Genomic DNA, 16,345 nt, shown 5'->3' on the forward strand with positions numbered 1-16,345 from the left:
CCCCAGAAATGTACTTCAACTAAGGTGATAAAACCTCCATTAAAATACTCAAAATTATCTTAATTTCGAGGCTAGCTAGCAAACCAAAGTTGTTGTTTTTTCTTTCAATGTTCTAAAAGCTCAAATGTGATACTAAGGTTTTATGTCCATATTTTAACTTGATCTCCTCTATAGATCAATACAATCTGAGTACCTCATTATTTTAACCAAGATAAATCAACTATGGAATTTACACATTCAAAAACTACAACTATGATAATGTTATAATGATAATGAAAATGTGTCTATTGCAAAGTCTCATGGGAGCTGTAGTTTGCTAATGCTAACAAGGTTAACAATATTAAAAGCACATAAAGCGTAAAAACACCAGAAACACACTTCCTCCAGTGTGATAGTTACCATCCATGAAAATACACAGAAAATTATCACTTCTCCAAACCTCTGTGACCTCCATTTGATCGTGTTGTTTAAATTTGAGGGCTAGCCCGCAAACCAAAGTTTTTTCTTTAAATGCTAAACCTAAAGTAACCTATTATCCTCTACTACCATACAGATCAATACAATCTGAGCACCTCATTATTTTAACCAAGATAAATCAATTATTGTACAGGCAATAAAAAAACTACAGCTCTGATAACGTTTTGAGGAGGTGTCTGTGGCAAAGACTCATGGGAGCTGTAGTTGTCTAATGCTAATAAAGTTAAAATGACAAGAAATCAGGACAGTATACACACTTCGCTTAAAATATAGACAGAAAACATCAGAAACATACTTTAGCTAGAGCGATAAAGTAAACTCTCCATGAAAATACACAGAAAATGATCATGTAGCAAACATTTTGTGGTCCTTATCACAACCCTGCTGTGTCATCATGTGTGTTTATATTTGAAGATAGCTCGCAAACCAAAGTTTTTTTTCTCTCAATGGTCTTTCTGAAAAGCTCAAACATAATACGGAGATTTTAGGTACAGATCAATACAATCTTAGCACCTCATTATCTTAATAATGTTTCTGGTAATTTTTTTGAAAAAGTGTCTGTGGGTAAGACGAACGGGAGCTGTGGTTGTTTTATGCTAACAAAGTTAAAATGATGCAACTTTTCTTATTCAAAACACCATGAGACACACATTAAGTGTAAAATTTAAACAGAAAAAAACCCAAACATATTTCAGCAACCTGGAAAGAGTGATACAAAAAACCCTGTGGAAAAACAGCCAGAAAATAATCAGTCATCCAACACTTTGTACTCTGTATCACACCCCTGCTGTATCATTGTGTGGTTTAAATTTGGACTTTTTCACCACTAATTGGGCTCCATTATTAACAATTATGTTAATGTTTCTGTCACTTATTTGGTCTATAGTGACAATTTTCAAATTTGACTTCTTCAAATTGCTTATGTTGTCGAAATAATCCAGTGGGATGTACAATAGAAAAGCTGCAACTCTTCAAAATTAAGAAACTGGAATTTTCTGTCCATCATCTAATTAATTGTGTTGGCTCAGGTGCTTTAAATGCTTTATGACTGATCCAAAAACAAGTGAACAGCTGTAAAGACAAGTCAAAGCATCACACTGGTTAGGTAAGCCACATTTAGTGATCTGATAAGCATGCAACCACACTGACACTGTAATATGAATTCATGCCTGACCACAATGAAACTGGATCTATACACAATCAGACATATGTATATGTGTGGTCAGATAAAATCAACAGATTAAATGCTGCAACATTTTCAAAGCCGAGGCACAAACTGTGAGTTCATTCACACGATTGTTGCTTTAATGGCTCAGCAGACCAAATCAGTGGCTCCCAGTGAGTGAAGCTGCTCCTGACCACATCATGCAGCTGTTTCTCTAAGGATGCTAAGGCGTTGTCCAAAATGGGTTTAACACACACACACACACACACACAGACGCACAAAAATCTGGCAACCCACACCTCCACACAGCACCCATCAAAAGAACAGATCATGACAATCGGCATTTTTTAAATACCTTTTTTGTCTTTAATGTATTTACAAGCTTTAATCTGCTCTGTAGGTCTGAAGTATTACAAGCATTTCATGTTCAGCGACCCGGGCCATTTGCTTTTTAATGTTGCATTTTTTGCTCGTTTCGTTTAAATGTTTCCGTTTTTGTTCGTCTGCGTTTGTTTTGACAGTTCTGTGGACTGACTTGCATCGCTTCTTGACTGCATACCTCTGCCTCTCATGAGGCATATGTACATATCAACGTAGAGCAAGCCGAGGCTGAGGGAAACACTTCCTGGTTATTGGGACATAACCTTTGACCTCAAAACGTCATACACGGACAACGTTAATAGTTTCTGTGCATTCACTCCTTTTTATCTCTGCTTCCCCTTCATCCCAAAATAAATTTTGTTTGACCCTGTTTTAAACCAAACAGCGTGGAATCCAGGGAGGCTATTTATTTCACAATTATTATTTTTGTTATTATAATTAATTATATTGTTATTTCTGTCGTCATGTTCTCATTTGTGAGCATCTGCAAATGTTAAATAACTTTCATATTTGCAGTCCTTAAAAAAATAATAAATTAAAGAGTCCAGAACCTATGTATCTTTTAAGTCTCTTCTTAAAAAGTAACAAAACAAAAGTAAGTTAAAATTTAAAACAAAAATATTTTCTATGTATGATACAGGTATTTAGTGCTTCCGCCGTTGGAATCCAAACTCAAAATGGCGGCATGTTTCAGAACCGTACCGCAGAAAAAAATTCCAGCCGTAAAACATGTCGTCCTGCCCATTCACCCATTTTGAACGTTTGTTTGTTCTGCTGTAAGGATGCAGTTCTACTACGTCGTGTCCCCCGGGTGTCTCCCTCGTCAATTATCTTCCGACTCCTCCTCCGCCTCCCGCAGCCAGGTGAAGAAGGCCGTGACAGACTTGAGGGCCACACCCTTACCCTGCTGCTCGGCAGGGTCTTTGCTCGTCTCCCACTTGTAGAAAGCGTCCTCCGAGATGACGTCCTCGTCATACAGACAGTCAAAGAACATCCGGAGAAGGTCTGGAAGAGAAAGACACGTCAGCCATCTTGTGGATTAAGGATTTTAAAAACACAACTTTCTGTCCTGCTGCAGTAACCCCCAACCCCACCCCCCGCCAGCCATCTGTATTCCAGTTAATTCAAAAGTTGACAGACCCCTGGAAACATTCACAACACAGACTTTGTAGTGGATCTCTTTGTAGTTATTATGCATCTTTTTGTGGTTTTCTGTCTCTTGGTGGTAACTTTGTGTCTTTCTTGGTCATTTTGAGTCTCTTTTTGGTTCCTTTGCATCTCTCTGAGGTAATTTTGTGCGTCTATATCATTATTTTTCCTTTTTATTTGACTTATATTTGTGTCTTTTTGTGTGTCTTTGTAGTTCCTTTGTGTCTCTTTGAAGTCATTTTTTGTCTTTATTTGAGGTATATTTGTGTCTTTTTGGGTCATTTTTTGTTTCTTTAAAGGTCCTTTGCATCTCTTTGTGGTTGCTTTGCCTCTCTTTAATATATTTTTGTCTCTTTGAGGTAAATTTGTGTCTTTTTTAGTAATTTTGCATCTCTTTGTAGTTCTTTTGCGTCTCTCTGGCTGTTTGTGTCTCTCAATGGTCATTTTGTGCCTCTTTAAGGTAAGTTTTTCTCTTAATTTGAGGTATATTTATGTCTTTTTTCTCTTTTGTATCTCTTTGTGGTTGTTTTGCTTCTCTTCCTGATCAGTGTGCGTTAATTTAAGTGACATTTTGCAGGTGAAGGCAAGGAGTGCCCTGGGCCTGGTTGGACTATTAAGTAATCCATCCAGTGAAGATGCTCCCCTCTTTGAGGAAATGCCCTCTGGGAGGAGGTGTGGACAACTGTTTTACATCTGAGAGCATCAAAAGAAGAACATTTCCTGAAGCTATTCAACTAATAACCCTCCTTCAGGTATGTTTTGGTTTTGGTTTGTTGTCCTCTCTGTAATTATTTATGGTATTTTAATATGTTATATGACTGCTAAGTTGCCACCCTGTCAGGTTAAGGCTTGATTGTCTGTCTGCAGTGTGTTTGTGCAGGCACTGTGATGTTTACAAAAACAAACCAACACCAGACGATGAGAGCGACATTAAATATTAAACACTACACTGTACATTTGCGACCACTTTACAGCCTAAATGCTAATTTTTTTCTCCGATCGCTAACAGCTGTCTGCTCTGAGCTCTGGCCACCATTTTTTGTCTTTCTCTCCTAACCACACACACCCCCACACCCACACCCAATGTGGTCAAACAGGTTAAGGTGTTATCCTGGCTTCTGAAAATGTGATATGGTGCATTTACGTGTTCAAACACATTAACAGGATACTCCACAAATCATGAAGTGGTTATACTTGTCCATGTCAACACACACCATGATCAGTATGACCCTCCCTATGAAAAACTGTCGTGTAATGTATTCTGCAGAGTCAGAGAAAATCACTCAAGTGACATCAGTTGGGCTTGGAAGCTACAGATATGGAACAAAAACTCTGCAGTACAAACTTTGAACATTAAGTTTTAAAGACATGGGCGTGTGCTGCTGAAGAACAGCTTGAGTCAATACTGACGTTGACACTTTTTTTCTAGATTCTTTTATGCCGTGTTTACAAAACACAAACATTCCCTGGCTGTCCAAGCCATCATCTCTTAATGTCATAACAATGTTAGTTCAGATTGCTTCACCTATAATCTTGGTCACAGACAATCATTTGCTGGTTGATGCACTCAAGTCCACAAAGTCTGTCACTGAGAAAAGACTTCGTATGGAAACAAGCAGCGTCCAAGAACTTGTTCAAACAGACTTAGAAACTGCTTATAACCACAATTTAATTATGTCTGGTAAGAAATTAAGAAAAGAAAATCTCACAGTTTACTCCTCCTAATGAAACGTAGATGCAGCACTTACTTGGAGGCTGATCGAGGGCGACGATCAGCGCCTGAAGTGCATAAAGTGCTTGCAGCTGTCGCTCAGTGTCTGAGTTAAGGTACTTGAGTAATACAGGCAATCTCCTCTGGATGATGGCCGTGTCCACTCGACAGTTGGTGTTATCATCTGTTCAGTGAAGCAGGAGGCAGAGTGAGTGCACGCTGAGCTGCTGTGCTTAGACTTTGGCAGAGAGTAAATATTGCAATCAGCCGTGTGAGTTTAGCACAATAGGCCGGCTTCTCCTCCAGGTGGTGGAGCGCTTACCTTTCACTGCTGCCTTACACACAGCTGTCATCAAAGCCCTCAGGAAGGGAGACGAGCTCATCTGAGATTCATCTAGGTTTGCCTGAGAACGATGACGAGACACACTATTTGTCAATTTCACATCTCAGAAGCAAAGAACCAAAAAACAATAACTTTAATATTTCTGCTCGTTACAGGCCGGTGTGAAACTGAGTCTGTGCCACAGTTCTAAAAGTCATAAATAACAGACTGTCACTCTGAATTTTAGCCACTAGCCAGCAGAGTCTGATGTGCATACACGCTTCACTTCTCGTACCTCTACCCAGTCAAAAATCTGCTCGTCGCTGGCCATGTCCTCCAGGAGGAGTCTCTCCAGCTGCTGGCTCAGCTCCTCAGGAGACAAGATCCTTTTGGACAGAGCCACCTCAGGACTGGAGCCGTCCGACAGAACAAACTGGAGTTTCTGTGAGGACATCGATGTGATGAGAGAGTGAAGAATCAGGGAAAGGTGATGAAACAGAAGACGCAAAACAATGAAGGAGGGGGCGGGGTTAAAATGTGCTCTTTGTCGTTATGTGATACGGCATAAAAATAACACAAAATTTGCAATTTAAGTAATTTTTCTCCTTTTAAATTGGCAAAAGATAAGTTTCTTTGCTGTAATGTATCATGAGGTAAATGTTGATTGCATAATGTAATGGCAGTGTTACAGTTCTTTTTTTAACGACAGGAGAACTACAGGAGCTCAGGGGAGCAGCGAGGGTTTCATACCATAATAACTAAAGTTAAAGTGAAAATCAATTTCCAGTTTTAAACGTCATCCTAAACCATAAATTTGAGTTAACTGATAAAACAGATTTATCACCCAGCTCTACTTCTTGTGTATCAGTATTAAGAAAGCCGACCCATCACCAACCTGTTGTGAGATAAAAGCCTGGACGTCCTCTCCTTCTGTCAGGAAGTCGGTCCAGTTGAGGCCAGAGTCCCTCCACAAAGAACCCACAGTCCTATGGCTCTGTGGAGACAAGACGAGACAACATCGCACCTCTCTTCTCTCAAATATCTTATTTTGTCTGTCTGGTTTCCAGGAAAAAGGATTTTAACGAGCCCAAACTTGCTACAAATCAAAAGGGCAACATGATAATGTCAATCAAACAATCAAATCCATTGAAGTGCGACAATGAAAGTGCATTTTTATCCTCACTCTGGGCTTCAACATACAAAAGACATTTGACCAAAATGTCACCAAAATAATTTATCCTTAACTCTGATAGACAAATTAAAGCTGGGGTAGGCAGTTTAATTTTGGCATTATTGGGCAACAGTCTCACAATAAAGTTTGAGCATATTGTGATTGAGGTGAACTGAAAGAACACCAGACTTCTGCACTTCCTCTTGTCTCTGTTTTCAGTCTTTAGAAAATCTAGTCTGTGACAGGAGACACAATCACAGGTCATTGCAGAGAGAGGGCGTTCCTATTGGCTGGATGTGCGTGCACGTCCAATTGGTGAATGCCTGATTCAATAGCGGAAAATCCTGTAGAGAAAGTTTCTATTCGAGCATCAGGAACAACTACCTACACTGCAAAGCAACCCTAAAGAGGAAGACGGACTTCTCAAAAAAGAGCCTGACAATGAACAAACAAAATGGCGAAGGGTTTCAGAGATGGTGAGAAAAGGTTGCTAATACTTTAGCCTTCTACTTACGGCTGCGCCTTCAAGTTCACGTCTATATGGCTAAAATTAAAGCCTCAAATCACAGTGTGTGCTCCGCCTCACACCCCACCGCTACAGAAGACCTCATTGGGAAAAGAACGGGTGGCAGCTTTGGAGACAGACCCGCAGTCAGTGGCTGCAGCTAAACAAGTAACAGCCAGCGTAAACCCCAGTTCCAGGGGACCAGACACCTGGATCCCCGCTGGATCAACAAACTTTCTGTTGCTGCCATTACACAGGTTAGACCTGGTGCTGCCACGGTGACACCTGGCACTGGGGAGTTTACACTGGCTGTGGCACGCTCTCCTCTTTAGGAAGCAGTCCACAGTGGTGGGGAACAAGGTGGAGGGACAGTGGGTGGCTAACATTAGCAAGCTAATTCTTGTCTCATTTGTGGTCTGATAAATAGAGACAGAGAGAGTGGGGCAAGGAGGAGCTGAGTGAATGTGCTGCAGGCAAATCTACAATACAATATGATTAAATAAATCAATGTGTGGGAAACACTGTGTTACTGAAAGAAGCGTGTACATATACTCGTGGTCGTCCGGTGGAAGGTTTAGGACAGAGAGGGTTTGCCTTTTCCAGATTTCTGCCGACCCAAGCTTTAAGTGAAGGAATGTTTGATCATCCATTAACCGTGTACACCCCTAACTTCAACAGATCTACTGATTAAACTCCACAGGTTTCATCATGAGAGCGGGTACCATAATTACACAGCTGAAGATTAAAGTGCTGCTTACCATGTGTTTGCATAGTATGTGCAGTATTTCAGAAATTAAGATCCCAGCTCTTCCCACAGGAAGCAAAGGTTTGCTTAATTCACTGTGAACAAACAGAGACGACAGAAATTAACATGAAAGTTGATCCAACAGTTTTCCTTCATACAGGAGAACGGAGAAGTTAAATAACACAATAAGACACTTAAGACAGTTTCCTGTGTCATCACGGCCTGTACGCTCTTTAAATTTCTCAAAGTATAGCCTGAGATTAATCTTGAAAATAAGTACAGAGAAGAACATGAACTAGAAGAACGTGCTTGTGTAACTTTGCTCAAGGAAAATATTGATCAACATGCTGTATAATGGTGGTAAACATAGCAGAGTGACAATTTCAGCTACTTCTGCAACCTTCGCACACTTAGGTGAATCACAGGGCAGCAATTTTTCTCAGCAAACAAACCCAAATTTTACTTAATCTTTAGTGTATTTTCTCCTCGAGTATCAAGTCAATGACTCTGTTGTAGCCTCCTCGTCCGTACCTAAAGAGCTCTCTCATAGAGAAGCCCCCTTCCCTCAGCACAGGGGTGAGCAGCTCGGCCAGGTACAGCCAGATGTGGGGAATGTCGATGGCCATGTCGTCCGCTTGCTCTAGCGTGTCTGCAAACCTGAGGAAACGTAAAGACACAGTGGTGTTTAGGACACAAAGCTGCTCAAATACAGACGCCACTACATTTAAGGACCAATAAAATATTATTTACACCCAATTTCATTTTAATTGATGTCAATCATGAACCAGAAAATGTCCCAAATATGAGGAAATCCATTTCCTCTTGTATTGTTTTTGTCCAGTTTAATTGTTTTCCTGAATTTTGATTAACTGGCCGTCCTGTCCAAGACCCTGGAAATGTGATGAGGTCTAAACCAGGGATGTGCGCAATTAGTCGACTGGATGATTAAATGATGCTACCTTTGCTATTCAGTTAAACTTATTAAGATATCCAGAGTTAAGGCCTTTGCTCACTGAGTAGTCATTGTCACACGTCTAAAAATAAAAATATGACCTCACACTGTGTCGATGACATTTGCACACTGAGTACGAAACTTTCGTCCATCATTAAAATTTTTGTTCTATTTTGTGTTTTTCACATCTGCCGGAGGCCTTTAGAGACGTTTGACCAAGAATCAGTGAAAAAAATATGACAACAGGACACATCCATGACAAGACAGAGGAACAGGACGCACAGAATCATTTCGCAACTCGAAGAGGAGGAGGAAGTGCAGCGCACACAGAATGTTGAGGACAGCTCCGGCCCGTCAAGCAGCTGCGGTACCAAATAGACAGGGAGGGAGTGATGACAGGCAGCCAAGAAAGGCAAAGGGGGAAATGTGTCTTTTCATTTTGTCACGTATTCGAATAGAATACAAATAGAACAATAAAACACATCAGCATCAGTCAACGATTCTTTTCGGATGATAAATTAAAAAGTGCATCTGAAAAAACAAACAAACAAAAAAAAAAACTCAGTGTGCAACGGCCTTAAAATGAGAAAAGTTTCAATCAGCGCCAAAGACGAACCAGCGGCTCTGATAATCTCCGTCTCTTTTACAAACACACACGTGCACTCAATGGATGGACCCGTACACACGAGCCTAGTACATGACTGCAGCTGTCTGCGAAACTTCAACAAGGAAAGAACATCCGAGCCTCACACACAATCTCAACAGCTGTATGTGTTCTCACTAGGCTTAACTAGAACTAGAGAGGTGCTTTTGTGCTCAGGGGAGATCCTGACAAGTCTGGACATGTGTGTGTGAATTTGCGTGCACACCCATGCGCGAGAGAGTTAACACAGGGAGGTGTGTTTCTGAACTGAGATGAGTCGGGACGTTAAATACTCAGTAATAAATGTTATTTGTTAACGTTAATTTAGTGAGTTGTCATGTTTTGTAGGATAATGTGCAGCGTTCATAATGCATGGTGCAAAGTGGTGCATATTTCAGCAGCATTTAAAATACGATTTGGTTACTGAAAAATGTGATTAACGATTTTAATGTCTCTTGCTGCAATATGTTTTACAGACGATGTTTGACCTCACAGGTGTGTGTGTCAAATTACAGTTTTTAAAAATGTGTTTATGAAGATCAACTTGGCCAAATTAACACATTTGATTGTTCTTTATAGTGACAAATCCATCAGTCCAACAAGATGGATGAACTGCTGCTTCTCGACAGAAGTGACACAGACTTCTGCTGATCTGGCGCTCTGTGTTTCACTGTAACCTGGATTAATGAGCACGTCTCTGACAGTACGCTACAGTACATCTACCAGGCTTCCAACTCCTCTGAGTGGACTGCATCATGGAGCTATTGGGGAAAACAACGGAGGTGAAATCTGCTTCTGAATAAATTAAAGTTGGTAAACAGAAGCCACAGTTTTAATGAATTCATGCAGTCCTCGGTTAGAGATTATTTTCATAGTCTGTAAACCCTTTTATTCACCACAGGAGTCTTCCTCGTTTATTCTGCTCAGTGTTTACGTCCCGCCTCAGGCCTGTGTTGTTGAGGCTGACCAGATAACAAACACAGAGCAAAAACAGACTCCCTGCTCATTGTTGTTGGGAACTTCACCAGAGCAAACCTCAGCCACAAACTTCCAAGATTCAGACAGCATATCATAAAAGACACTGGACCACTGCTGTACAGTACTATCGCTCTGTCCCTGTGCAGCTTTGGGACTCTTTTGCCAAAATCTGCTCAGCCTTTAGAAAAGCTGGAGTCCCAGTCCTGCTTTGACTAAAACTCTCTGCACGTACATCAACAATAAACCCTGGATTACAGCAAAACTGAGGCGGCTTCATCAGGCCACTGCCAACACACCTTCAGTAAGATCATTTTAAAAGTTAAGTTATTACGTGCTGGATCGAATTATGGCAAGTCACATGAGCAACAACAGTACGAACCAGATAAGGAGTTTGTAACAATGGATACATTAAGAGTGATGTTTGAACAGAGTGGTGGCTGATAAGCCTGTATTCACTAGAACATATACAGTGAAAGAAATGAAGGTTATTGGCCAGATGAACAGCGAGTTGTTAATGTTAATTCTAATTCTGTTCTGATTTTGTTTCATTTTTTTCTCTTAAAAAACCCCAGAGGAACCCCTAAGAATACTGTTAAAGTACTGGATCGATAAGCAGTATCGGTAAGAGTAGTAGTATTGTTAAAATCCTAATGATACCTTCCCCTGGCCGTGAGTCATTGATATACATGTTATATCAATAGTGTGCATGGTCATTTTGCAGGTGAAGAATTCTTTAGAACAGGATGAAATTAAGTTTGACAGTAAGAAACCCCAGAGAACTATAAATGATGTGTAGGTAGATCTGTGGATAACAACAACAACTAATGAGGATCCTAATAAACAGTAAACCACAAAATCAACAACAAAAATGTGCTTAAATCAATATTCCCATTTTATGGAAACACAGAAGTCACAATATCAAAAAGACTGACTTTCCAAAATATCCATTATTGCCTCAGGTCCTTATAAACTGCCTGAATTATTAGACTGACTGCATTAAACATTAGGCGGACTGACCCTTTGTAGAACTGGGGTCTGGGCAGGACGCCCTGCTGCACCAGCTGGAAGAAGAGCTGGCCCATGTGGTCCCGTGTTATCTGACTGCGCTCCAGAGTCGACTCCACCCCGACACGCACAAAGATGTGCAGCTGAGAGCCCAAGTCCAGCTCGTCCACACACTGAAGTGCCTCCTGCAGGAAACAGAAATATGATCAAGAAAAGTAGGAAGATTAAAGCGGTTTTTCTGATAAAATCAACCATGTATTCAAAAAGAAATACACAAATCTTCATTAAGTGTATTTAAAAGAACAAATACGTGATGAAGACACAAAGCAAAGCATATAAACTACGTGAAGTCAAATAAATTATTCGAATCAGAAATTAATCCGTCTGAGCTCCTGCTTGTTGATGTACGTTCAAACATTTGTATTTCAACACCTAAACAGATTTCTACGTTTGATCTTTTGTTGAATCTCGGTACCTTGTAGTCATTTATGTGCAGGAACTCGTCGATGATGGACTTGGACTTCCTCTCTGCCTCCTCTTCAGACAGAGCAGGTCTGTCCGGGGTCTGGACCACTGGCTCAGGTTTCACTGTGGACATACAACACAACAATGACGACATCGTCTGTCTGTGGTATGAGCAAGATGGAGATCCATGTCTGGTTGTCTCTAATTGAATCCTCACATGAGCACCGACTTACTCTGTTTTGATTTTAGGGACGCCATTTTTAAGAGTCTAATATTCACTGTCTAGACTAAATAATAAAAAGTATACCCATTATCTATATAAATACCAGTGTATTATCAGTGTGACGCCACTGGAGTCCGTTTATATTCAGATATTATTTTCATGTATGCCCCGTGTCGTGCAGCTCCGAGCGTCTCACCAGGCTCCCTGACTCTGCTGCGCTCCGGCTCTGTTTTCTCCTCGGTGACACTCGGTCTCCGGGGCTCGGCTCCCTCTCGCTCCCGGTCTCTCCGCGGCTCCTCGGGGGTTTGACTCTCCAGCAGCTCCTTTGAACTGCTTCCCCTGATGAAGGATCCGGGCCGTGACGACGGAGGGACAGAGATCAGTGGCTTGTCACTGCGTTCTCTCCCTGCACTGCTACGACTGCTGGGATGAAAGAAAACAAGTCGATCAGGACGATGCTGAATCTGAGAGATAAACTATTAAAGGCACACAGATCTTTAGGAGGGCAGAGAGAACAAGTGAACAGGAGCTTTATGTGACCCTGATGCTGTGCTTTACCTTCCCAGAGTTCTCCTGGAGTCGAAGTCTGGGTTCTGTGGAGGAGCGGTGGAGGCTTGAGGTGAAGGCGTCGACTGCAGGGCAGAGTAACGATTGAGGCCAGCTGTCCGTGACAGTTCTGTTATGAAGGGGAAAGAAACATGAATGTCACCAGAAAATCAAGGAAATGATAGAGGCTTAGCGTTAAGGTGCATTAACTTATTTTATTTAGAAACTAGGGTTGCAAAATGACCCTTCTGTTTTAATTACTTTAAGGGTCATTCTCACTGATAGCATCAGTTCTGTAATACTGTGATACGTGACACCACAATACTTTGAGATAGATATCGTACTGTGAAAATCTCATACCGTTGCAACCCTAAAAACTGTGTGCAAGATGCGAGTTTAGAAAATGGTCAAACTGTTGGTTCTCTTCCTTAATGTCTTAGCACTATAATTAAGGTGGCTAAAAGGCACCAGGTTATTTTGCTGTTGCAAGAGGAGATTTAGTTCAAGCAAAAAAAGGACCAGGCTGTATAAAACTTGTCCTGAGATCCTCGTACTGAATGTCTAACTTATTCTATTTGAGGGTGGTCATCATCTCTCTGGTCCACTGCATAAATAAATAAATAAGGCTTTGTTGATGTCAAGTTGAGCAGAATGATACGGTTGGTTGAGAGAGATGCAAATGCTATGGCATTTTTCTGATGAGCTGATAACAAAAGGGAGGGGGAGAAGAGTCATTCGTCTCTTTTTTCAGCCTTTCCACAACTTTGTCACTTTGATGTGTACAGTCAAAGGCTATACGATGTCCAAAAGTGTGCGCCGTTGTTCTCATATGAGCAATTATTGAGCCTGTGTTACAGCTATCTACATTTTTGTCTTCAGACGCGGTCGGACGAAAGGTCACTCTTTGTTTCAGGCGTGCTGACACCTTAACTGTGTGACAGTTTGGTCAGTTGCAGCCACACTCTGACCACAGAGTTTGGGCTGATCACAGAGCACAGATGATGTAGTGTGTCAGTGTCAAGTAATTTCCCCTCTTGCCATCTAATTTAATTGTTACAACTCAAATTTTGATGGGGAACGTCAGCCAGTGAAATCTGCGCAGAGACAGAGGAGCAGCCAGAGGGATGCAGAATAGTGCTTCACATCTGAGTCACTTTTAGGCCCTGATCAGACAGAGTGCGTTTCAGCAGCCCAGTGGCTTTTTTTGTAATCGTTTTCAATGAGAGCAAAGCGTTTTGATCGCTGCTTTTGTGTTACTCCTTTTTTACCCTTGCCCTGAACGCCTCAAGTTGAAACTCAACTCAGAGCGGTATCTGAACAAACAGTAGCCTCAACTACTTTTTAGTGTTTCTACCAACCGTAATTGGCCTTATATTTATCAGCAGGTTGTCAAACTGTCCCTGACTAATCCTAAAATAAGCCTTGCACCGACCATCATCGAGGGTACTCCCTGTGATTTATCCTCTTTCAGACTCTCATGTACCCACACAGACTCTCTGTGACCAGCGTTCTATTTGGAAACAGCCTCTCACCCACAATTAGAGCCGGAGCAAGTGCCCCTCGCCTGTCCACTTTTTAATGTAGATTTTATGGTATCTGTGAGTTTAGCGGTTAAGCAAAAGACATGATTCGGTGGTTGCCTAGCAACAATAAAAAAAGGAAAAATTATAAAAAGAAGGTTGCCGCAAGTTGCAAAAAGCGCTCTGTCTGATCGGGGCAGGCTTCAACAAAAAAGGGAATGTGGTGCACCTGTTCTGTCTGATGCGGGCCTCAGGTGGTTTCACATCTAACCTGCATGATTTGGTTAAAACACCTCAGGTGCGTGTGTCCAGTTAGTACGCGTCATTTGGACTGGGATGAAAGGTGTCGATCGAACCCTGGTGCAGACCCAACAACCAAACCGAGGTAGATCTTATAATTGATCTGTACCACTGTAACCACTTGTTACCATGGTAACACATATGCATTTCAGCATTGGCACCATTTACTCTGATTAACAGGTCAAAAGCTCTTAAAACTGCTGCACTTAAATCCATCTCTCTGTACTTTGCCAGTTCATTTAGTCCATTATAAAATGTGCTCCCACAGTAAAAAGCCGCTAATCATTACTATACAGGACGCCTCCTTTTCATCCTGCCTCTTACTGTTACTCCTAACATCTGCCGTCTAATAATACTAGTAACGTTTACCATCAGTTATTTCTGTGTGAGCTCTTGATGACATCAAAAAACAAATATTAAATACTGAATCATGTTCTGTCTGTCACCAGAATTTGATTCTCCCACCTGAGTCCTGATGATGCAGGATTACAACTGCCGAAACTGTCCAATCAATAATCACATGTAAGTCTGTATAACTTAATGTTTACTCCTCTTGGTTCATTTGTAAAAAAGTCAGTATTAACAGGAACCAAACCAGAACTGATACACAACATGAATAATTTTTTCCCCCTCGGTCTGGACCAAATAAACTGAGCTACAGGCCTGAGAGCACTCTCAGTGTTTTGCTACGATGAACAGGCCTCTGAGACACAAGATGAAATATGTTTTGCTGTGTGACGGACAGTTATTTCACCGTGTTCTCAGGTTTGTACAATATTGCCAAACTCCCGCTCATGTAATGTTTTGACCCGCTGTGGTCTTGGTTCAGTTAACACATGTTTTCTTACCTGAGTCACTGGCCTTGGCTCCTCCGCTGCTGCCCTTCACCCACGTGACTTGAGCCCGAGGGCCCAGCTGGATCTTCTCATCCATTTGAGGCTGCAGAAAGAGAATAATTTAAGAACAAGCTGCAAGCGCTCACAGAATACTGACAGTAAAAGGCAAATGAGGACATCATTTGAGACGAGATACATGACCCAGACTTAAACCTACAGGTACGTGATTGTTATTTTAATGATCTAATACACATTAATCAGTGTAGATGCTAATACACGTGTGTTTCCTCACCCTAACAATACGCAGACAAACAACTCCCTGATATATTTGCTTTCCTCTGCACAGTATCTATCCATCTTTTACACCAGTTTATTTGCATTCAAGGTCTCAAAGACACACTGGTTATAACACTTTGATTCAAGATATTAATTAAGGATGAGTAACACACAAAACACAATGTATAAGATGTAATAAATTGCATAAATTGTCATAAAGGATCAGTAAAATGAGTGTTCTCCTTGTACAACTAACACTGAGAACATTGCAAAATTCCTCCAGCAGGTGGAGCTCTGAATAGACAGAGCAGTACCTGGTGGATCCAGCAGGGGGCCTGTGCCCCACTGAACATAAACCACAATAATGTGGATCAGATGAGGGCAGGGACAGTGTATGAGTACACATGATGAGCCGCAGGACTCCTCTTGGTACTGTATAAACACTTATCTGCTGTGTACAGAAACTGTCTACTGAAAGAACAACAACCTGCTGTGCAGCTTGTGACTGACGTGGAAAAACACTTCATGAACGTGGGACGAATTTGTCTCGACATGACGGACCACCTAACTGATTTATCTAAGTCAACCTGCACACCTGACGATGTTCAGCCGAGACTGAGTGAACAGAGCAGCCTGTACACTCATCACAGAGTATCAGAAAATATGAAACGCTGCAACAAAGACTTTGAGGCTGTCTTTGGTGAAGTTTGGATCCTTGATTAGTTTCTAATCAGTTGTCAGTGTCTGGTGTCACCACAACACTGAGTTCATCTTCTGTGAGTTTAATGTTTTATCAAAGTCCTCTGTCTTTTTATCTGTCATCTGTAAGGCACTTTGAACTGCACTTACTTGTATGAAAGGTGTTAATACTACAACTATTTCTACTAAACTTTATTCATAGAACAGCTTTAATTGAAATCTCATTTAGTATTTCGTGTTATGCGAAAGTTTGATGACTGAGGTAAATTTGTGATG

General features: G+C 41.2%; 1 protein-coding gene across 12 annotated transcripts in view; it reads right to left on the reverse strand.

The window, feature by feature from the left end:
- Positions 1-1,985: 1,985 nt before the first annotated feature.
- The window catches only part of eif4g3a (eukaryotic translation initiation factor 4 gamma, 3a), a 79,028-nt gene continuing 64,668 nt past the window's right edge, over positions 1,986-16,345 (reverse strand). For 9 of the 12 annotated variants that reach the window (XM_033626317.2, XM_033626316.2, XM_033626311.2 and 6 more), the window contains 12 exons: positions 15,107-15,197; positions 12,451-12,568; positions 12,089-12,315; positions 11,680-11,792; positions 11,217-11,389; positions 8,158-8,283; positions 7,640-7,721; positions 6,101-6,199; positions 5,501-5,647; positions 5,206-5,287; positions 4,921-5,067; positions 1,986-3,028 (listed from right to left, as the gene is read on the reverse strand). In XM_033626317.2, coding sequence (XP_033482208.1) covers positions 2,847-3,028; positions 4,921-5,067; positions 5,206-5,287; positions 5,501-5,647; positions 6,101-6,199; positions 7,640-7,721; positions 8,158-8,283; positions 11,217-11,389; positions 11,680-11,792; positions 12,089-12,315; positions 12,451-12,568; positions 15,107-15,197 — 1,587 coding nt within the window. In that variant the 3' untranslated portion in view covers positions 1,986-2,846. The remainder of the gene's footprint in view (positions 3,029-4,920; positions 5,068-5,205; positions 5,288-5,500; positions 5,648-6,100; positions 6,200-7,639; positions 7,722-8,157; positions 8,284-11,216; positions 11,390-11,679; positions 11,793-12,088; positions 12,316-12,450; positions 12,569-15,106; positions 15,198-16,345) is intronic. The other 3 variants (XM_033626320.2, XM_033626321.2, XM_033626309.2) reach the window with 1 other exon arrangement.

Source organism: Epinephelus lanceolatus, chromosome 1 (genome assembly GCF_041903045.1).
Source record: "Epinephelus lanceolatus isolate andai-2023 chromosome 1, ASM4190304v1, whole genome shotgun sequence".
Classification (NCBI taxonomy): domain Eukaryota; kingdom Metazoa; phylum Chordata; class Actinopteri; order Perciformes; family Serranidae; genus Epinephelus; species Epinephelus lanceolatus.